Source organism: Periplaneta americana, chromosome 5 (assembly GCF_040183065.1).
Source record: "Periplaneta americana isolate PAMFEO1 chromosome 5, P.americana_PAMFEO1_priV1, whole genome shotgun sequence".
NCBI classification, from domain to species: Eukaryota; Metazoa; Arthropoda; class Insecta; order Blattodea; family Blattidae; genus Periplaneta; species Periplaneta americana.
In genome coordinates, this window is record NC_091121.1 from 82,855,378 (window position 1) to 82,878,261 (window position 22,884).

The 22,884-nt window shown below is 33.7% G+C and overlaps 1 protein-coding gene and 1 long non-coding RNA gene across 2 annotated transcripts in view; one reads left to right on the forward strand and one right to left on the reverse strand.

Moving 5' to 3' along the window:
* The first annotated feature begins 10,792 nt into the window (after positions 1–10,792).
* LOC138699915 (uncharacterized) lies at positions 10,793–17,765 on the forward strand. Its single transcript, XM_069826111.1, has 2 exons — positions 10,793–10,942; positions 15,655–17,765. Exons 1-2 carry the CDS (start codon positions 10,808–10,810, stop codon positions 15,958–15,960), a joined length of 441 nt encoding a protein of 146 aa, XP_069682212.1. The 5' UTR covers positions 10,793–10,807; the 3' UTR covers positions 15,961–17,765.
* Positions 12,351–22,884, reverse strand: part of LOC138699916 (uncharacterized) — a 36,861-nt gene continuing 26,327 nt past the window's right edge. Inside the window, exon 3 of the long non-coding RNA XR_011332130.1 lies at positions 12,351–12,484. This is a non-coding gene — a long non-coding RNA (uncharacterized lncRNA). The remainder of the gene's footprint in view (positions 12,485–22,884) is intronic.

Sequence of the window (22,884 nt, forward strand, 5' to 3'; positions counted from 1 at the left end):
AAAAAATAAAGGGAAGAGAGAGGATAAATTATAGCAAAGTAGAGAAGGAAATAAAGGGAATATATAGGCGAAAATTAGGGGACAGTATAGTGAAAATAGTATATAAAATAAAGGAAAGAATGGAAGAGGAAATAGAGTTAAAATGGAGAAAATTGGGGCAAAATAGAAGAGTATTTAGTGGGAAAATAGAAAGGAAAATATACGAAATGAAAAAATAGAGGCAAAATTGTGGTGAAAATGGTGGAAAATGGAGGATAAAATAGAGAAGAAATAATAATAATAATAATAATAATAATAATAATAATAATAATCTTTATTAGCCATTGTACAATACAATAATTTATAATAGGCTTCGTCAAACATACAATCATTATGTATTAAGAAACTCATTTATATTATAAAAACTACTTTCAATTAGAAAAGTCCTAACAGATTTATTAAAATTAATAGCTTCTTTTAAGTGTCTTGGTAATTTGTTATAAAATTTAACAACCAAAAAAAAAAACAAAACTATCATGTGTTTTAGTTAATCTGCAAGTAGGAATTGCCAAGTTAATTCTAGTTCTTGTGTTATAATTATGTATATCTTCAGTTCTTTAGTACATCAAATTATTCAAATGTACATATTTTACACATCCAAATATATATATATATATATATATATATATATATATATATATATATATATATAAACTAGGAAGACTTAATATATACAGTATAATAATTGTTTAAATAAGTGTTTACAAGACTCCTATGGAGAACATCAATGAATAATGTGAATAGAGGTGAAATAGGCGATAAAAATCAATAGAAGATAAAGAAGAAATTGAGGAAAAATAAAAGAGAAAATAGAGGGAAACAGTTGAGAATATAGTAGGGAGATTTGAGTGAAAATTGAGAAAATAGAGGAAAATAAAGGATAAAATGGAGTGAAAATAGAGGAGAAGGTAGAGGGAAAATAGAAGAGAAAATAATGGATAAAGGGAGAGAAAATAAACAGAAAGTAGAGAAGAAAATAGAGGCGAAATTGTGGCAAAGTTAGGAATAAAAGAGTAACAAAAATGCAAAGGACAAAATAAGGCGAAAATAATGGCAAAATATAGTGAAAATAAGGTAGAAAATAAAGGGGAACATAGGAGAAAATACAGGGAAAATAGAGGCGAGAAATGAGGAAAAACAGAAGAGAAAATAGAGGAGAAAATGGAAGGAAAATATAGGGGAATAAAGACTGGAAAGAGAAGAGAAATAGAAGCAAAATAGAGAAGGAAATAGATAAGAATGTAGAGGTAAAGTACATGGAAAATATAGAAAAAGAGTGAAAATAGAGGAGAAAAAGGAGGAAAAGCGATAGAGAAAAAAGACGGAAAATGGAGGTGAAAATAGAAGGAAAATAGAGCACAAACGGAGGAGAAAGTAGAGGGTAGATGGAGGAGAAATTGAGGGAAAATAGAATAAATAATAGAGGGAAAATGGAAGATAAAGTAGACGAAACAAGAGGAGAAATAATAGGTAAAATAAGAGAGAAAATAGACGGAAATTAAAGGGAAATATAGGGGGGAAAGAGGGGAATACAAAGGTAAAATAGAGGACAAATGAGAAAAAAATATAAGAGAAGATAGACGGAAAATAGATGGTAAATTGAGGAGAAAAAACAGCGAAAGTAGAAGAGAAATTAGAGGGAAAATAGTGCAGAAAGAGGAGGGAAAATAGAGAAAATAATAGACTTGAAAATAGAGGAGAATATAGAGGGAAATAGAAGAGAAATTAAATAAAAGTCAGAGGAGAAAATAGATGGAAAATAGAAGAGAAGTGGACGGAAAACAGAGGGAAGACAGAGAAAAAATTAGAGGGAAAATAGAACAGAAAACAGAGAGAATATGGAGGGGAAAATAGACGAGAAAATTGAGGTGAATTATAAGAGAAAATTTAGGGAAAATAGAAGAGGAAATGAAGAAGAAATTAGGGGAGAAAATTGAGGAAAAATACAGGAGAAAAAGAGGCAAATTAGAAGAGAAAATGGTTAAAATAACTGGAAAATATCGTGAAAATAGAGGGAAAATAGAAGAGAAAATTGAGGAAAATTTTTGAAGAAAATAGAGGCAAATAGAAGAGAAAATGGTGAAGAAATGGATGGAAAATAAGGAGAAAACAGAGGGAAAATGGCAGAGAAATAGGGAAAATAGAGGAGAAAATAAAAGAAAAAGTAGAGGAGTAAATAGAGGGAAAATAGAGGAGAGACTATAAGCAAAATAGAAGACAAAATAGAGGGTAAATAGACAGAAAATATATGAAAAATAGAAGAGAGTGAAAAGGCAAAATAGAGCGGAAATTAGAGGCAAAATAGAGAAGAATATAGGGAGGAAATATAGAACACAGGGGGAAAAGAAAAATAAAATAGACGTAAAATGAAATAGAAATTAATGGCAAAAGTAGAGGGAATATAGAAAAGGAAATTGATTAAAAATAGAGAAGAAAATAAGGTGAAATTAGAGAGAAAATAGAGGAGAATAGAGTGAATATATAGAAGAAAATAGAGCGAAACTGGAAAAGACGTTAGAGGGAAAATTGAGGGGAATATAAAGGAAGAATAGAAAGAATAAGAGGAAAAAATAAGAGAAAATATAGGGTAAATAGAGGAGCAAATATATAGGAAATGGAGGAGAAAATAGATGGAATATAGTGGAGGAATTAGAAGAGAAGAGAGTAGAAAGTACAGGAAAAATAGAAGAGAAAATAGAGGGAAAATAGAAGAGAGACTTGAGGGAAAATAGAGGAGAAAATATAGGGAACTAGAGGAGAAAATGTAGGGAAAATTGAAGATAAATTGAACAGAAAACAGAGAGAAAATAAAAGTGAATATAGTTGTAAATTAGAGGAGTAATTTGAGAGAAAATAGAATAAAAATATATGATAATATACCGATAGAAGAGGAGAAAATAGATGGAAAAAAGATGAGAAAAAGAGGGGGATACAGATCAGAAAATGGAGGGAAAGTAGAGGAGAAAAATGAACTGAAAATTGCTCGAAAATAGAAAAGAAAATGGAATAGAAATCAGAAGGAAAATAGAAGCAGAGGTATAGGGAAAACTAAAGATAAAATAGAGTAGAAAATAAACGGAAAATAAAATCGAAAATTGAGAGATAATAGACGAGAATATGCAGGAAAATTAGAGGAGAAAATAGATTGTAATAGAGGAGATAGAAGAGGAAACAGAGGTACAATAGAAGAGAAAATAATAAAAAGTAGTGGAGATAATAGAGGGAAATAGAAGAGAAAATGAAGGGAAATTAGTGGAGAAAATAAATAGTGCGAAAATAAAATAGAAAATGCACGGGATCAAGAGGGAAAACAGAAGAGGAAATAGAGGGAAAATAGAAGAGAGAATAGGAAAACATGGTGGAAAAATAGAAGATAAAATAGAAAAACATGAAGGGAAAATAGAAGAGAAAATACAGGGAAAATAGAGAGAAAATAGAAATGAAAATAGAGGGATAATTGGATAGAAACTAGAAGGAAAATAGAGAATAAATTAGGGGAAACAGAAAGAAAGTATAGGGAAAATTAATGGAAAATAGAAAAGGGACTAGAGGGGAAAATAAAGTGAAAATACAAGAGAAATTAGTGGAGAAAGTAGAGAGTATATTAAGAGTTATTTTACGACGCTGTATCAACATCTCAGATTATGTAGCGTCTGAATGAAATGAGTCCGGGGTCCAGCACCGAAAGTTACCCAACATTTGCTCGTATTGGGTTGAGGGAAAACCCCGGAAAAACCTCAACCAGTAGAGTGTAAAAAGGAGGGAAATAACAACAGAAAATAGAGGGAAAGTTTAGGGAAAGTAGAGATAATATAGGAAGAAATAGAGTAGAAAATAGAGGGAGAATAGAGGAAGAAATAGAGAGGAAAGTGCAGAGAATCATAGAGAGGAATATACATGGGAAAATCACGAACAAATAAAAGGGATAATAGAGTACAAAATGGGATATAAAGGGGAAATTGTGGGAAAAAATAGATTCAAAATATAGGAGAAAGACCAAGGAAAATTAAGGAATATTATGGGAAAATGTAGGGATAATAAATGGGAAAATAGAGGAGAAAAGAGCAGAAAAATTAGAGAAGAAATTAGAGGGGAATATAGGGGATAAAATCGAATGCAAAATACAGAAGAAAATAGAAGGAAACGTACAGGGAAAAAGTAGAAGAGAATACAGAGATCAAAATAAAGTGGAAAGTAGAGGGCAAGTACATAGGAAAATAGAGGATAAAATAGACGTAAAGTAGAGAAGAAAGCGGAGGGGAAATTAAATAGAAAAAAGAGGAGAAAATACATGGGAAAATAGAAAGGATAATAGAGCAGGATATAGACGAAAATTGTAGGGTAAAATAGAAGGCAGAATGGAGGAAAGTTAGGGGGATTATAAAAGAGAATATAGAATTAAATAGATGAGAAACAAGAGAAGAAAATATAGGGAAATCGAGAAGAAATAAAGGGGATAATAGAGGAGAAATATAGGGGAAAATTGAGGGAAGATAGAAGAGAATATAAAGGAGAAAATAGCACAGAAAATAGAGAGAATAATGGAGGGGAAAATAAAGCAGAATAAAGCAGGGAAATAGAGCGGAAGTAAAGGATGAACTAGAGAAAATACAGAGAAGATAGAGAACATAATTAGGGGAAAATAGAGAGAAAAGTAGAGGCAAAAAGTAGAGGTGTTAATAGAGGAAAACAAAGGGGAAAACAGAGGAGAGAATGAGAAAAATATAGTTGGGAAAGTAGAGAAGAAAATTGATAGAAAGTAGAGGGGAAATTAGAGGTGAAAGTAAGGGAAAAAATAGAGAAACTAGAGGGAAAATAGAGCAATAATAGAAGTAAAAATCCAGGGAAAATAGAGGACAATATGCAGGAAAAATATAGAAGAGAAAAAAGAGAGCTTAATAGAGCAGAAAATAGAGGGAAAGTAGAAGAGAAAATAGAGGGGATAATTCGGGGAATATAGTGAGGAAAATAGATAGAAAGTGGAAGAGAAAGTAGTGAAGAAAATTGAGGAAAGAAGATAGGGAAAAAGAGAGAAAATACAGGTGAAAAATAATAGGAAATACAGGGAAAATAGAGGCTAATTGTAGAGGAGAAAATATAGAACTAGAGAAAAGCACAAAGGGAAAATAGAAGGAAAACTAGAAGGAAAGTAGACAGAGTTAACAGAGAGAGGACAGAGAGGATAGAAGTAATACAGAGGATAGAGAGGAAAAAGGACAGAGAGAACAAATAGGATAGAGAGTATATAGAGGACAGGGAGGATAGGAGGTAGAAAGAGGACAGAGTATATAGAGTATATATAGGATAGAAAGGATATTGACGACAAAGATGGGACAGACAGAATAGAGAGTGTAGAGAGAAGACAGAGAGTAGAGGGGATAGTGAAGATAGAGGGAGAACAGGGAGGAAAGAGGATAAAGAGGATATTGAGAAAGGACAGAGAGGATAGGGAGAATAGAGATAATTAAGAGTGGAAAGAGAGGTTAGAGCGAGGTCAGAGCATAGAGAGAGAAAAGAGAGGACATAGAGGACAGACTGAAGACAGAAAGAATAGAGGTGAAAGAGTGGATAGAATGAGGACAGTGAGCATAGAGATAATAGAGTGAATAGAGAGGATTGAAAGAATAGAGAAGATTCGAAGTATAGAGAGAACAGAGGGGACAGAATGGTTACAGGGAGCACAGGAAGGATAGAGAGGATAGCAAGTATAGAGTGTATTAAGGGGTTAGAGAGGGCAGAGTGGATAAAAATAGAGGATGGAGAGGAGGGAGATAGAAGAGATAGTATGGAGAGAGGACAAACTGGATAGGGAGAATAGAGAGGTTAGGGAGGATAGAGAGGAGAGTAAAGAGAGGATAGCGAGAATAGAAATGCTAGAGAAGACAGAAAAGAGAGAGATGATAGAGTGGATAAAGGTATAGAGAGAAGCAGAGAGAATAGGGAGAATAGAGAGGTCAGAGAGGTTGGAGAGGGTATAGCGGATAGAAAGTGGATAAGGGTGATAGGTAAGATTGAGAGGATAGAAAGAATGGAGAGAATAAAGAGAGGCGAGAGTGGATAGAGAAAGAAAACAGAGGATAGAGAGAATATAGACGACAGAGAGAGGACAGAGAGAATATAAAAGAAAGAGAGGATGAAGAGGATTAAGAGTGGACAAAGAGTATCGAGAAAATTGAGTGGATAGGAAGAGGATAGAGAGAATAGAGAAGATACAGAGAGGACAGTAAAGACAGATGGAGGACAGAGAGGATAGAGGGGTAAGAGAATAGAGTGCTAGAGAGAATATACAGGATAGAAGGATGACAGAGATTAGAGAGGATAGATAGAATAGAAAGGAGAGAGAATAGAGAGAATAGAGAGGAAGGAGAGGAAAGAGAGGATAGAAAACAGAGGTTAACAGAATAGAAAGGGGAGAAAGAATAGAGAGAGGATAGACAGAATAGAGAGGAAAGAAAGGATAGAGAGCAAACTGAGAATATAGAGCAGGCGTTCTCAACCTGGTGCTCGCGAGCACCGTAGTGATCTTTTAATGACATTTGGTGTTCTCGTCATGCGAGTAAAAAAGTGGTCGTGAGCACGAACGTTACTGAGGTCTTTTTTTTTTCATTTGAAACGTTGTATGAGCTGAGACAAATAATATGTTCATATCCATCCATTGTAATATGTTACACACCTCATAGGCATTCTCGTATTTCAAAGTATGTAACCCCTTTCAATTCAGGGTGACTTTAATAAGTAAAATCAAGATTATTCAAGAGAATAATATAGCTGCTCGTGCGAAACTTCACTTGACAGATCTCCAGTCTTACTTAGCGCTGAAATATTCATTTTGAAAGGAGAAATCCATTGCCCCTGGGGAGCAAAAGATACGATAAGACTCCAAATAATTCATAGTTTTTCTCTCAAATACGTTCTGGACAACTACCTATGCCAAAAAAACTTTCTCACTTATGAAATACCTCGCGAACAAAGCCCGACCACGATTAACTAATTCACATATACTTAGCAGGACTGTTGTATCTACAAGCAACTTCTCTTTGGGCTTCATTGAAATTCAAAGTAACATTTCAAGTTCAAGGTTATCATTATCGAGGTAAGTGTTTAGCAAATATATTTCTTTGTTTATTTATTTTATTTATATATTGACATAGACCTATTAAACGCATTAGATTTCACGATGCTCGCTCATTTAGTATTACATGTGGGCGGTGCTCACATTTTTCTAAAGGTTGAGAACTCCTCATATAGAAGAGAGACAGAGTACACAGAGATAGAGATGATACGGAGGATAGAGAGTGCATAGAGAAGACAGAGAGGATAGAGTTGATAGAGAGGAAAGAGGGATGATAGAGAGGATATAGTGAAGACAGAAGGATAGAGAGGATAGAGGATATAAAGAAAGGACAGATAATGGAGAGGATGGATAGGATACGAGATTAGAGGACAGAATCATGAAGAAAACAAAGAGGACAGAGGGAAGGCAGAGAGGATAAAGAATATAGAGAGAGAACAGAGACAGTAGAGAGGTTAGCGTACAGAGAGGATGTAGAGAGGACAGAGAGAATAGTGGGGATAATAGAGAGGATGGAGAGGACCGATTGGATAGTGAAAATCGAAAGGATAGAGAAGACGGAGAGTATAGATTGAATAAAGAGAAGTCAGAGAGGATAGAGAGAGAAAAGAAAAATAGAGAGCATAGAGAGGATAGACAAAGTATAGCGAGGATAGGGAACACAGAATGGGCAGAAAGAGGATAGAGGGAAGACAGAGAGAATAAAGGAAATAGAGAGGATAGAGTGGATAGATGGAGGATAGAGAGAATGGAGAGTGGGAATAGAGGGTAGAGAGAAGACAGGAAGGATGGTTTAGATAGAGGGGGTAGAGATAGGAAAGGCAGCATAAAGGGATACAGAGGTTAGTAAGCATGGAGAGATGATAGAGAGGATAAAGGGGATATGGAACGTAGAGAGAAAATAGACTGGAGAGAGAGAGAGAATAGAGCACAGAGAAAGGACAGAGAGGCTAGACATAATGGAAGGAATATACGGAATAGTAACGATAGGGAGGACAGAGAGGATAGGGAGAAGACGTAGAATATGGAATGGAAAGAGAGGATAGAAAGGATAGAGGTGACAGAGTGTAATAATAATAATAATAATAATAATAATAATAATAATAATAATAATAATGATAATAATAATAGTTTTATTTTCCCTGGCAGAGTTAAGGCCATCAGGCCTTTTCTTCCACTCAACCAGGATCAAATCACATACAGAAAAAATACATACCGGTATACAAATATGAACTTAAAAATAATAATAAACATAATTAAGTAGAAAAGAGAGATTGAATACATATACACAATCAGTATTAACTTTGAAATAACAATAATAAAAAATATATATGTAATAAAAAAAAGAGACTGAATACATAATCACAAACAGAAAAATACATTCTAGTATACAAGTATTAAGTTAAAAGAAAAAAAAATTGTACATATGAATATAATCTCACAACTAAAGGAATAGTACAATTAGTATGATCAGCACAGCACGTGTTACATTGAGACAATGACAATTACCTAGATATTAGTGTTAATGGAAAAATAAAGTAATGACTGTGTAAAATAATAATAATAATAATAATAATAATAATAATAATAATAATAATAATAAATAAAAATTATACCTAAAAACTAGTTCTGTCCATTTAAAATATTTCTAAACAACCTAATTTTAAACAACTGGGGACTAAGACTACCCCTGATTTCCAGCGGCAGCGAATTCCATGAGCGGGCGTGTATAGAGGGAGGACAGAGAGAGAAAGGTCAAAGAGGAGATAGAGATTATAGAAAACATAGGGAATATAGGGTATAGGGAGGACAGAGACAGGGCAGAGAGGATAGAGTGGATAGAGGACAGGAAGGAAGGAGATGATAGCGTAGGGAAGATTTAGGGGATAGAGTGACGACAGAAAGGATAGTGAGAGGAGGATAGAGAGGATAAAGAGAATATGGAAGGTAGAGGGAACATATGTGGGATTGCGAGACTAGAAGATAAAGAAAGGGCAGATAGGATAGAGAGAGGACAGAGAGGCAGAAATTTTAGAAAGAGTACAGCGAATAGAGAGAATAAAGAGGATAAAATGGTTATAGAGAATAGACAGCGGAAAGAGTGGATAGAGAGAATAGAGAGAATGCAGCTAGGATAGAGAGGTTATACAGAGGACAAAGAAGATGGAAAGGATAGAGTGAAGACAGGATAGGAAAAAGACAGAGAACAAAGATCAGAGAGAAGACATAGAGAATAGCGAGGATAAAGAGAACACAGAAAGGATAGGACACAATGAGGATAGAGAGCATAGTGAGAATAGTGAGCAGAAAGAGAGGATAGAGAAAGGACAGAGATGATAGAGATGATAGATAGGATAGATATAGTGAGCAAAGAGTGGAGAGAGGGTACAGGGAAATTAAAGAAAGGATAATTTACAATTCATGATGATTTTCAGATAAGCCAATATACATATATATACTTGTATCAAGTTTTAAAAAAATCAATCTTCATGACTTTCCATACAATAAATATAAAAAACAAGTTATATTTTATAACATTCGTTCTAAATTAAATTATAAATGCCAACTTTTTCATCCAACTGAGGCATCATCGGACAATACATTACAATACAAAATATAAAATATTAACATTTTTGTGCATATGAAAATGTGTATTATACAATTGCGAATTCGAAAATAAACTTAAGAGTGGTTTGTTACCATCATATCCTCAATTTGATTTTAAGAATGATTTGTCTATGTGCGATAACATTGCATTAAATTGTGAATGATCGTTGTTTAATTAAAATTTGTTAAAAGTTATTAAATACTGCCATAATGGGAGCGACAATGTCATAAATTGTGACTATTGATGTCATATTAAGTGAAAACAATAAGAATCCATCGTATCACTAAATGTCAAGTCCAACTGAATTTCAATTCGTTCACGTATTAATGTAGTCGTGAAAGGATAAGATGTATGTCTGTCTGTCTGTCTGTCCGTCCTTCCATCCATCCATCTTATCTATCTGTCTGACTATCTGTCTGTCTGTCTATCTGTCGATCTATCGGTCAATCTTTTTTCTGTCAACTGTAAGTGCTCTCTTAATTGTTTTCGATTATACTTCAGTTCAGTCTGCAAATAAATAATTCAGTAAGATCCATTTTCACAGTTTTAGTCTATTGTTCTGTTTAGTTAATTAATTTTTAAATATATATTATGGAGATTGTTCATCGTTGTAGCTTTCCTGTCACGGAGAATTCTCCATTTGCTGAACAAAGCAAAAATTATTTATATTTACTTATGGCAATTCTCTTTTAAATCTCTTATCGCCAGAAACTGGACTGTTTATTTGTTTATACACTCAGAATTAAAACATAGACTTAAGTTAACATCCGGACCGCCGTCAAGACTGTTTAGTTTGCTGGAATCTTTACCAGATATGAACAGAGCGCCCGGTATTATTGGTTTCAGATGTGCAGACACACGTGCTCTTCTTAGAAATTATTTTTATCGTATTATAACAATTAATACATATATATGTATTATAAAACAAAAGGAGAAAAATTTTAGGTGTAGCTGGTAATTCTGGAGCCCTGCAATCCTAAATGCCGGCCGCTCTGGTTTTGGACGTACCGCGTGCTCTCCTCTATTTGCTTGCTAGAAGCTGTTTCTCGAGGAGGGGCTCTTCTTTAATCAGATTAAGCAACTCCAACATGCAGTATAAATATTATGCATTCATCGCAGAAGGCTCAAATCACTTACGTAGCTCCAAGCAACAACAAGTGCCTAGTCAACATCCATCACAATTGAAGGAGGATTTCTTTAACATCATTATGAATTCTTACACTGTAAGTACCATCCTCTTTTTATTTAAATCTTTATAAATTGTTTATTTAACGCCACTTTAAACTATAACAGCTAGTGATATAAGGTAAGTGAAAGTGTTGTTATAATAGTGCAATGCACTTATAGTGGAGAAGAGACATATGCGAACTGGAAATTTTGTACTTTTCAGACACGAATTATGTCCTCTGTCAATGTATTCGAATTTCAGTTGATTTTTGTTACGACTTATTTCAATTTTTCATAACACGAAATGTAAATAGAAATTATTATTTCAGTGTAAAAAAAAGCGATTTCGAAATTATTGTAAAAATACGCATTTTCTGTATGCACCGAAAAGTAGTTTGAGCATTTCGTGTGTATGTCCGAATCTTTGTATCTGTATACAGTGATTTTTCCTAAACTACTGGACTCAGTTTGTTTATATTCAGATTTGAACGTCACCTAACTTTGTCTAACGTGTAGAGTGAGTTTTTTTTCAATTTCCAAGATTTTGTAACACACTTCACAAGCGCGTATTGTACAACATTCTTTGCACGATCATATTTTTAAAATGGCAAATGCAATATATTTCGCATTGAAAAATTAGAGCAATATTTATTATTCCAAACCTTAAAATATGCCAATAAATATTCACTAATGCAATTGTGAAATATGAGTGTAAAACAGTCTTTATAAAGTTTCTCGTTTGCTTCTATATAATATACCAGGAGGAAAAAGAAATTTGCAGACACTACGATTCTTTTAGCGAAAAATATGAACACTTTTCAAGTGAAATGTGTAAGAGTAGCGTCATAGAAAAATCGGTCATCTCCATCGTAATCAATTTTGAGAAAAACGCAAATAAACTTTTGCATCCGTCCCGTTTCATATGTTAGTTTGATCCTTTTTTAAATGAGACGTGGTTATGTGTAGTTATGTATAGTTTCGTGGATATCAAATAAAAATGTTTGGAGTTGACCTGTTTTTGCTGTGACAAGGACGAAGTTGGTTGGTTTTGCTGTGACACTACAATTGAAGATCTGATTTGACAAATAATATCCCAAGTCCAAAATTTACCGACTTTGACTTTTGACTTGACATAATAAGTTGTATTTTACATAGGCTACCATCCTGTAAAAATGAATATCCCAAGTCCGACTCTAAGCCCATATGTTTTATTCATGCAAATATTTATTTAAATACTCGCATATGGCAGGCCTATGTACTTTTCTTGCTGTCCTCCAGGATTTACTTCAATGGACTTGGTATGTTTGTCAGTTCAGGTTTTCAGTTTTGTTTCTAAATTTTTATACGGAACACCTTGCATTTCGAGAACAATTCTGTAATGAATCACTGAGCTATACAAAATATGTTTAATGAAACTTATGACAATGTAGTAATTTCAAACTCACGACAGTTTCACAAATCTCTGCAGTGTTCAAGTTGACAGACGCATGACGTGCTCATATCCCCCTTCTCATCACTATCACCATGAGACGACCAGCTCCAACATCTTCAGTAAAATGTGACTCCCCATGCACTGATCTGCTTTTATTATTTTCTACCTGCAAAGAGAGAAAAATGGAACGTTCAGTCTCATATGAAAGATTTATTTACTGTGACTTCACTTGTGGTACTGAGTGAGTGAGTGAGTGAGTGAGTGAGTGAGTGAGTGAGTGAGTGAGTGAGTGAGTGAGTGAGTGAGTGAGTGAGTGAGTGAGTGAGTGAGTGAGTGAGTGAGTGAGTGAGTGAGTGAGACATTAAAAGATACGCGAAAAGTACGCGAAAATGCGTCCTAGCATCCTTGCAAGGGAGTTTGGGGCTGAGGGGATCTGAATATGTGAGCTCCAATCCTGTTGGTCACTTATCTCACTCCGAGTTTTGCCGCTCCACTGAATGAACTCTGGAGAATTTGGAAGGAGAAAACCGAACATGGACGTAACCCAATAGCTTCCATATAAACTTATGGTACCCTGGAAAGGGAAGTGTAAGATGAACTCTGTGCCTCGATGTTTTCCACACGGCCCTCTTTCTCATGTGGTAACTATTAGGTTACGTTCACTTTCGGCTTCATCATGCCTGTGGGTTTCCTAAGGTGGTAAGACAAATATCAAGATTTGCCCTAAAATGAATATGCCAAGAAACTACATTTCCACCCACACGAACTTCGGTATTCACCAAATTTTTACACTCTCGACTTTTCACTTCAAAATTCTCTGAAGTTCCTTCAACTGAACTGTGAAACACGGACTGACACAAGTGGCAAAGAGGCTTGGAGAGCCCCAAATTGCCTTGCAAGAGTTGGGATTGAGAATGTACCTATCTTTTAATTATTAAGCCTCCCATTTCCCCCTCTTTACTGCGCCATTACAAACGGTCCGCCTCGCTTCATTATCTAATTATTGAATAGGGTATACTTCTTCTGTGTTTGTATTTATTTAATCATATACGATTCTGCCTGTAGTAGTGCTTATTTTAATCAATAAATCCATCATTATCTAACCTAAAAATGGCATTAAGAATAAAGACACTTCACACAACCTGGAAGTTTTTATATATACAGTCAACTCTGGATATAGTGAACCTCTGCGGACTTGAATATTTCGTTCACTATGTCCGAAGTGTCTCTCCCCTAACCTTAAATGACGGAAATGAATGAAGTTGTGAACAAGAAAATAAAATATTTCATTTTTGTGGAATGGTTACACTGTATACTGTTACTCACAGTTGATTTACTTAAACTATGCTGTCGACCCATGTCCGCTTGCGAAAGACCACGTTCAATATCACTTATAATATTCGCCTTATCTTTCAAAGAAAACACTTTACACTTCGACATTTTTATACAGTACATTCATAGTTGGAACACTAGATCAGGTAGAAACGACAAATGCTGTTATTGTGTGCCTGCTTACTGAGCCTTGGAATTTCCCGGGTCACTTAATGGAAACTGGGAGAGGGTTGATGGAATTTGAAAGTCATCGAAATCTTACCTTCATTTATGCTCTGGACATATTGTCCGTCCCCATTTAATTAAAGAAGCCAATTTCATTTTCCGTTGCTTCGATGCTATCTGTAATAATGGAAATGTTTCTGAGAACAAAAGAAAATCCCTTTGACGGTGGAGCATTAGAAATAACAGTAGAGTAGAGTGCCTGAGAACAGAATGTCAAACCTTCGACGGTGGAGTGAGGCAGGGTCGTCACGCGTTGCCTGCATTTACGGTACAGCTCATTGTCTACGAATCACTAATCCTACTTTTGTCCTTTGACTAAAGTAGTAAGAAACTTAGAATGTTGTTCTCAACACATTCTTTCAATTTTATACAAGAATGTCTGACTTCAAATAAGTATTTGTCAGGACACAAGGTTCACTGTAATCGAAGCGAGGGTTCACTATAAACGGAAATATTAATGTACTTTTTAATGTATGCGGGTCGGAACCAACGATTTAGGCTCACTATAGCCGAATGTTCACTATAATCGAGTTCACTCTATCCAGAGTTGACTGTACTTTGTCATATTTTTTATTTAGCCTACATAAATTCCCAACATTGCATGTTTTTATCAACAAAATGGGTTAAAACTAAAGACATGAAAATACTGTGCGAGCCAAGATGTCAATCATTTATCCAAAACAGCGCCGCTTCTGGAAGGAGCATCAATAAAGAATATTTAGTTCTTTAATGTTGGATACACACTTTTAACACTTATATAATCACTGATTAAATTTATAACTTCTTTGCTGTATTGACATTAGAAGATTACCTGGCTCACTAGTTTCGAAATGGTTTTCTTCATTGTCAGAAGCCTAGTGAAGGTTTCGCGCTATCTTCTGGTTTTCTGTTGTGGTGAGTGTATTCATGAGTGTGTCGAAAAGAGTATGTTTTGAAATTCAGTTGAGTGTTCAGGATGTACTGTGGGTGTGTCAAGAAACTAAAATACAATATTACATATAGAACACAGTACACACTACAAAAACATCTTAACACGCAGACAAGACACATAAATAAAAACAACTTAACAGGTGTGTACAATCTATCATGCAATACGTAGTTTCAACGACTTGTACATTGGACGGACTGGAAGATCATTTCAAACACGATACAAAGATAATATCACAGCCATAACCAAACCACACAACAATTCAACCTACGCAGAACACATCACAAATTCCAATCACAACTACAGCAACATAGACAGTGACATGAAAATACTACACATCCAGCAAAAAAAGAACAGAAGCTTGATACTCTAGAAATTTACAGACATACAAAAATACACCCACATCACATCTTGAGCACTCAACTGAATTTCAAAACACACACTCTCTCCGACACTATCATGAACACACCCCACCACAACAAGAAACCAGAAGATAGAGCGGGACCTTCACTAGGCTTCGGACAATGAAGAATATCACTCCGAAACTAGTCACCCAGGTAATTTTCTAATGTTAACACAGTAAAGAAATTATATAAAGTTAATCACTGAATAGTATCACAATGCCCTCAATTTTAATCCATAGTTCTGAGAAAATATGCAATATTTAGAATTTAAGTAAATAGAAAGTGTCTTGATTTCTTAAATCAAGAATCATGTTGTGAAATGCCACTGTACATGCTTCATGTTGATATAATGCATAAATGTATAATTTTGCTTTCAATATTCATTTCTTACAAAGTATTACTTTACTTCACAAAAATATATTCAAAAGCCTATTTTCTCTTTTTCAGCTGGTGGCACTTGCTTGTTTAGTCTTGAAAAATATAGTACTGTCCCTTCCGACGGGGACAGGTGACGATGATGACATCACTTTCAATTACAAGAACTTGTTAGAGCCTATGTACGAAGTTTTGTCGACAGAACAGGAAGTGAAATTTACTGAGGGCTCGGATGAACCAGTTGTGTCTGATGACGATGATCTGGAGGTGGCAGAGATCCTGGTTTTCAGACCTTATTTTAGGTACAGAGAAGACAAGGCCAAGAGAAGACACTACATACGACAGCGGTTGTACTATCCATACTATCAGGGACGATAACAGTGATCTAATCCACAGAACTGTGAGCTATAGATGGTCACCTAGGAGTGAGCAAATTCTGATCTCTTCATTAATACCAAAACATCTTATAAATGTATTATTAAATTGGTCTACTCGTTACTGTCCACCAGCTTTACTTATACTGCGTGCCATAATGTGACAGACGACGTAAACATTGCCGTCAGAGAAAGGAAGAATTAAAAATGCTAATCAACCAATGGCAGAGGTCCAGGCTTTTCTTGAGTTTGGCGGACTGAAATGTTCTACCTCCTCCCAACTTCAAGATAAGCCTAGAATGTGACCTAAACCATTGGTTGATTAGCAATTCTCTGCCGGCAATGTTTACGCCGCCTGTCAGATATGGAACGCAGTATAGTTCAATTGTAGGTATGATTATAGACAATGAAATAATGTATCACGTTTTTTCTACCGAAATATAGAGTGGCGCAGAAGTCACTTTACAATCTTAGTAGTGAGTGTAATAATATCATGAAAACAATACATGTAATTTGGCATCAGTAATTTACTACTGGCTTTTAAGGTCGGTATTACAAATAATCGAAGTTTTGCAGGATGGTAATGAAACAAAAAAAAACAAACAAAACAAACGCCGAGCGTAGTATAAGATTAATACTATCGGTTTGTTTACAAGTGGTATCAGGACTCATGATGAATGTGGACAATTATGATGAACTCTACTTGCAGCATAATAGGATTCCTCCCTACGCTTTCGTGTATACTTGAGTCGTTTTCAACCTTGGAGTGATAAGACTGTGTGCAACCATTGAAATGACACCAAGTTCACCTGATCTCACCGCAATGGACTTCTACCTGTGTGTGTGTGCGTGCGTGCGTTTGTATGTGGTGAAAGACTCAGTGTACGAAAAGAAACCAGAAACTCTTGAACAGCTGTAGAGTTACATTGAGTTTTGTACAGGAATACTGAGCTGTTTTTTCCTGTGTGTCAGTGTTCCCCACACAGACTCCAATAATAATTAAAGAGGTGGATTCCAAAGTGTCATAAGTCCTCTTCTTAAGATTTTAACGTGCTTCATTCACGTTTTATTTTATCCTTTTCAAGCGTATATATAACTGTGTAATTTTATTTAATAGACTCTCTATGCCATGGCTTAGTGTCTGCATATATTTTTTTTTCAAAGGGATCTAAGAGCGTCAAATTGATTTTTTATCAATTTTTGACATTTTTCTCATAAGTTTTCATTTGGACTTAGGCCAGTTTGGAATCCACCTCTTCAATTGTGTGTTAATGCAGAAGAACAACACTGAATTTGAACACAAAAGTAAGAGAAATTAATTATCACAGAAAATAAAAGTGTAACTTAATGTAAAGTGTAGTGATTTTCGTGCCACACGATGTAACATACTTACGGCATATATCTATATGGCATATATTATAATATAATAACTGAGGCACAAGGCAAACCTATAGACTGTAAGATCCCACGTCATAAATAGTGTTTTAATGCGGTGCCCAATGTTGTATATTTAACTCATTTTCATCTCTCTTGTGTACATTGATGATTTGCTGGCTTTGTTGAGAAATTAAATTCACAACAAGTGCTATTTATGAACAATTTTGAGTACTTCATACTGTATGGAAAAGCTCTCCAGCTTTCGAATACTTCGCGCTACATCTGATATCTGATTCCTAGATACTTTAGGCTATATTTACAGAATATATGTCAGGTTAAAACAAGCCAACAGGCATTTATACAGTATTATTATTATTATTATTATTATTATTATTATTATCATTATTATTATTATTATTATTATTATTATTATTATTATTATTATTATTATTACAGAAAAATAGCGAATTATCAGTGTTACTTGTAAAATAAATTCCATATGAATAATCCCAAGACATATTAATTTGAACCGCAGTTACAACATAAACTATGTTTGCAATTCATATTTGAGAGAATCCGATAAGCCAATTTATAATTTTAATAATACAATAATTAACCAGTTATGTGATTTATCATAATAAATGTAATACTTTAATAGTTTACATTACATACATTTATTGTATAAGCGTTTTCGCCTTTGTCGATTGTATAGCAAGCATCCATAGCATTATTAATGATGATACTATTTACACAAGTCCCGCGCCGTGGCGTCGTGGTCTAAGGCAACCTGTCTAGGACTCGCGTTGCGGAATGCACGCTGGTTCGAGTTCTCATGGAGGAAGAAATTTTCTCATGAAATTTCGGCCAGTGTATGGGAACGGTGGCCACCCAGCATCGTGTTGCACTTGGGGAGCTACGATAGGTAGCGAAATCCGGTTGCGAAAATCAGCTTTAACGGCTGGGAGGATCATCGTGCTAACCACACGATACCTCCATTCTGGTTGGATGATCGTCCACCTCTGCTTCGGCATGTGGGCGTGAGGCCAGCAGCTGGCTGGTCGGTCTAGGTCCTTCACGGGCTGTAGCGCCACGGATTATTATATTACTAATATTACACAAAGCATAATTACAAGCACGTCAAATACATTCGATATTGAATCATTAATATTATAGCTGATAATTATTCTTGTGCAAAAAACTGTTAAATACATGTTTGAGTCATTAACATCAATTATTCACATAAAAATCAATTCAAATATTGATCATAGTTGTTAGCATACACATATTTAGTATGTTGCAATTCTGTTTGCATCATAACATAACATGTATACCTTCATATTTGTATCTTTGTGAACCATATGTTAATTCAGTTCAATTTCAATGTCAGTAATAATTTGAACATGTTCGATATAGCAAGAACCACATAATCATGAAATAATCTAACAATTCATGTAATCAATTTAAGTTACGCAATATGTTATATGTATACACACATCGATCATTTTTATAACTTAAAAATATAGTTCATATTTAAGTGTATTTTATATATGTATTTTATGCAGTTTGACAATGAACATTTGTGATTAATTTGTAACTATATTACACAATATAGTTTAGTTTTATAACTTCATCACGCATACCATATGTTCCAGTGTACATTTATGCAACTTTTTAATTCTTATGATATCGTAATATCCAATAAGTGTATGTAATGTAAACCATTATAGTATTACATTTGTTGTGATAAGTCACATGACTGGTTTATAATTGATTAATTTATTATTAAAATTATAGTACTTCTATGATTTGACCGCCGTCATTCAGACTTCTACAGCATACGTTTTTTGCGCCGGAGACCAGAGTTCAAACTACGATAAGTTGAATTGAAATTTGTGGTAGATTAAGATGAGGCTCAAGCAGGTTTTTCTGGTTGTTCCTATTTGACTTCATTCCATATTTATTCTTTCAAAATCATTGGTAATAAAACAGATGTGCGACGTCGTGCTACCATCTGATGTTATCATGGATCAGAAAGCCAATGGCAGACGCAATTATCCATACATAAGAGATAATCATGGACGTGGCCAAATGGACTTGATTACTTTTCAAATTTTTTTTTTCATTTGCAAAGTACTGTTTCCTGTAACTGAAAAAATTAATTATTTCTGTACATTCGGATTTCTATATCATTAGCACGATAGGAAAATATATGAAGACGGGTAACCAATTACAACCCTTTATTGCATATTAAGTAATTTTAATGTATAAATGCGAAATGTGTTCATACTAGATTTTTAGTTAGTAGTTCACTTGCATGTTAAAAATATGAAATATAAATATTCTGAGAGGGTACCATGAAAGTAATGTTATTTTCTATATCAATTTTTCCAGATCATCCCATTTGAAATATGTTAGTTTTCCGCTGTAATAAGTAAGAAAATCAATTCAATCTTTTTCCCCTGGAAAGGCAGCAAACCTGTGAAAATAAATATTTTATCACTTCCTCAAACAATAGTTTCATCGTTTTGTTGCCTTCATTAGTGTAGAATATGTTATAAGTTAATTTCTAATTATGTAAGAAAAGACGTTAAAAATGTAATTAATTGTAAAGATATACTTTAATAGCTTATCTATTGAAATGTATAATTTTAAAAATTATTTTCAGAATGCAATATGTTTGTGTTAATGCAGCAGTTCAATTTGGTTAAATTTCCTTTTCTTACAACAAATCGATTTTTTTTTTAATTTATTGAGCTGATTTTGTAGAGTTAGATTTTTCACTGAAGACCTGCAATATGATTTTATAAATTGTATTGTACTAAACTTGCTTATTCCTTTTAACTTTCACATTGCAACTCTGTAAATTTAGTTTATGCTTTTCATTGGAAACATTGCAAGATAACTTCATCATTTTATTTTTATTGTGCTGACTTGAAAATAAACATTGTTGAGCTATTAAATCTGTTTATTTCTTTTAAATTTCGTATCGTAAATCTGTATATTTAGCGCATTCTAATATTTTATTGATTTTGTATATTTAGGTTTTACGTGGAAAACATTGCAATATAACTTTATAATTGAAGACCTCTCTGAAAAAAGATGTAACATCAGATTCTTGAAATATGTGATGTAGGTAGAAAAAGTAATTTTAAAGCATTTATTTGTAACAATAAATTGTTACATTCAATGGCCGAGTAAACTTGTATCTTTGTTCGTCAAATGGTTGTGATAATAAATTTAGGGCAAATTAAATATACCTATGAAATTATTTTCCTTTCTCCTGAAACATGGATTACAGTTCTGTTGGTTACATCCTTATTCCGGGGAGATCTTCAATTTTTACCTTCCTGACTTGAAAATAATATTGCTGTTATATTAAATTTATTTATCTCTTTCAACTTGCATAATATATCTCTGTAAATGTGTTGTATTGCTTTTGTACATCTAAATTTTCTACATAAAACATTGCAATACATTTTGTTGTAATGACATGAAAATAATATTGTTCTATTAAACTTTATCATTTCCCTTCAATATCATATTATAATTTTGTATACATTCCAAATTAATATTTTATTAGAGATTTGCATGCTATTATTATTTACTATTCAAATAATGCATATATATATATATATATATATATATATATCAGTATAAGTACTGTAGAGCCTATATATTAGTGGAGACTGTTGTACCTTTAGCATAGTGTACCTTTGAACATTTTTTGTTTTTTAATTTTTGCTGCTACCTAGAGGACTCAAAATGAAGTAGATTGTAGAGAAAGCCGCTAAGTACCTCTGGTCGTAGTTTCAGTTTGATTTATTGCAAAGTGTGAGTTCCGTAGACAAAAGAAGTTTTTTAGTACCAAATGTAAACATTTCGTTCATTGATGTATGTTTTCTAACAAAAAACGAGATTGCATTTGCTAATATCTTTCAAGTACGGTGTGTTCCCTATCATCTGGTGAATAATAACATATTTTAATTTCCATGATTTATTTTACTCTCTTAGTTTTCGGAGCCATATTTGTTTAAACGTGCACCCTCTTGTACCTTTGAACACAAAATATCTTGTACCATGGAACATGTTCCAAATTACACGATACTATCGGTTTTTGTTTTTCTTTTATTTAAGGTCATGTCACGAAGTAAGTCTGGAATTAAAGAGGTCCCCAATTGATTCGGATGCCTTGAAGAAAGCTGTTGAAGCAGTTATTCCTTCTCCAGGAAATAAAATCTAAATCAGAGAAGCCTGCTCTGGTTTATGATTGCAAATACATTTTAAATATGATTGTCAGTTTTTGCAGCTATATTCCCTCCTATATTCCATGTGTTCCAACTTATAAGAGGGTATGTTCCAAGGTACATGATCCTGTTGTATCTTTGAACACATTACATATCCCTTCATTTTATTTTTTCCATCCTTAATATATATGTAAAACAGGAACATAGATACAGGCAGTTGAAAAGGAATCTTCAATAATTATTTCAAGCATTTTTTTGATTAAAAAATTTCATTTCCCAAAATTAAAAAAAAAAAATGAAGTGTGAAAATTGTTTAAAGGTACAACAGTCTCCCCTATATAATTACTGAAATGTTTTTCAAAACCTTAAATCCATAAATTGAAAAGCACTGATTTTATCTCCCTTTTTTCAATATGTGAAATTTTAAATCAACTAGATAGTAAAATATAAATATCCACAAATGTCTATGTTGTTTTTCTTCTTGTTCTAGACTTCTTAAAGTAAATAGAATTAGTACGCCAACAAATAATTGTAAATTATAACAGTGGTACAACCTTAAAAAAAGAAATCAATGACGTTTCACACTTCTGAATCGTGAAGAATTGAAATTTAATTATTGAGATACCGGTAAATTATGAAGCAGTGATGAATGAGGGTAAGATAAACAAATTAAGTTATAAATACTTTTGTAAATGAGAGCACTACCATAAGAATTATACAAAATAATGCATTACATAAGCACATATGCATAATACTTGTACGAATGCAATAACATGAATTAAATACACACCTTACATGCATATGATTTATACAAGAAAATGAATATTAAATAAACACCATACATGCATAAGAATTATACAAGAAAATGTACATTTATGTGAGCTTCTAGTCTAAAGGCACCTTTCGCACTTCGATTACATCGTTCCAGTTATGGGACTTAAGTAAGCTTTGTAGAAAGAAAAGTCGAAATGTAACCGTAACATTAGCAAGAGAATGTTACAGCGAATAGCCAGTCATACGCAGTAACCTGCAACTCCACACATGACTACAGAGTCGGCTAATAAGTACTGGTCCCAAAAAACATAAAATATAAAAATAAATAATTTTCTTGAGATTAATAAAAGTAATTGATAATATTGTTGGCACAGAGAAGACAAAATTCGAAAAATTAAAAATAAAGATAAACCCATAGTATCCCTTTAGGTCAAAGACCTCATGCATGCGCAGGACTAGCTTTCTTTGGTAATTGCCAGGGAAGCTACTCCTAGCAAAAATCAGACTTATTCACTTTTCTTCAACTAAGTCTG

Excerpts from the sequence above, each read along its gene's own strand:
- LOC138699915 (XM_069826111.1), top strand. The coding sequence starts at position 10,808 with ATGCAGTATAAATATTATGCATTCATCGCAGAAGGCTCAAATCACTTA. Across the intron at positions 10,943-15,654 it reads TCATTATGAATTCTTACACT|CTGGTGGCACTTGCTTGTTT; the intron begins GTAAGTACCATC and ends TCTCTTTTTCAG.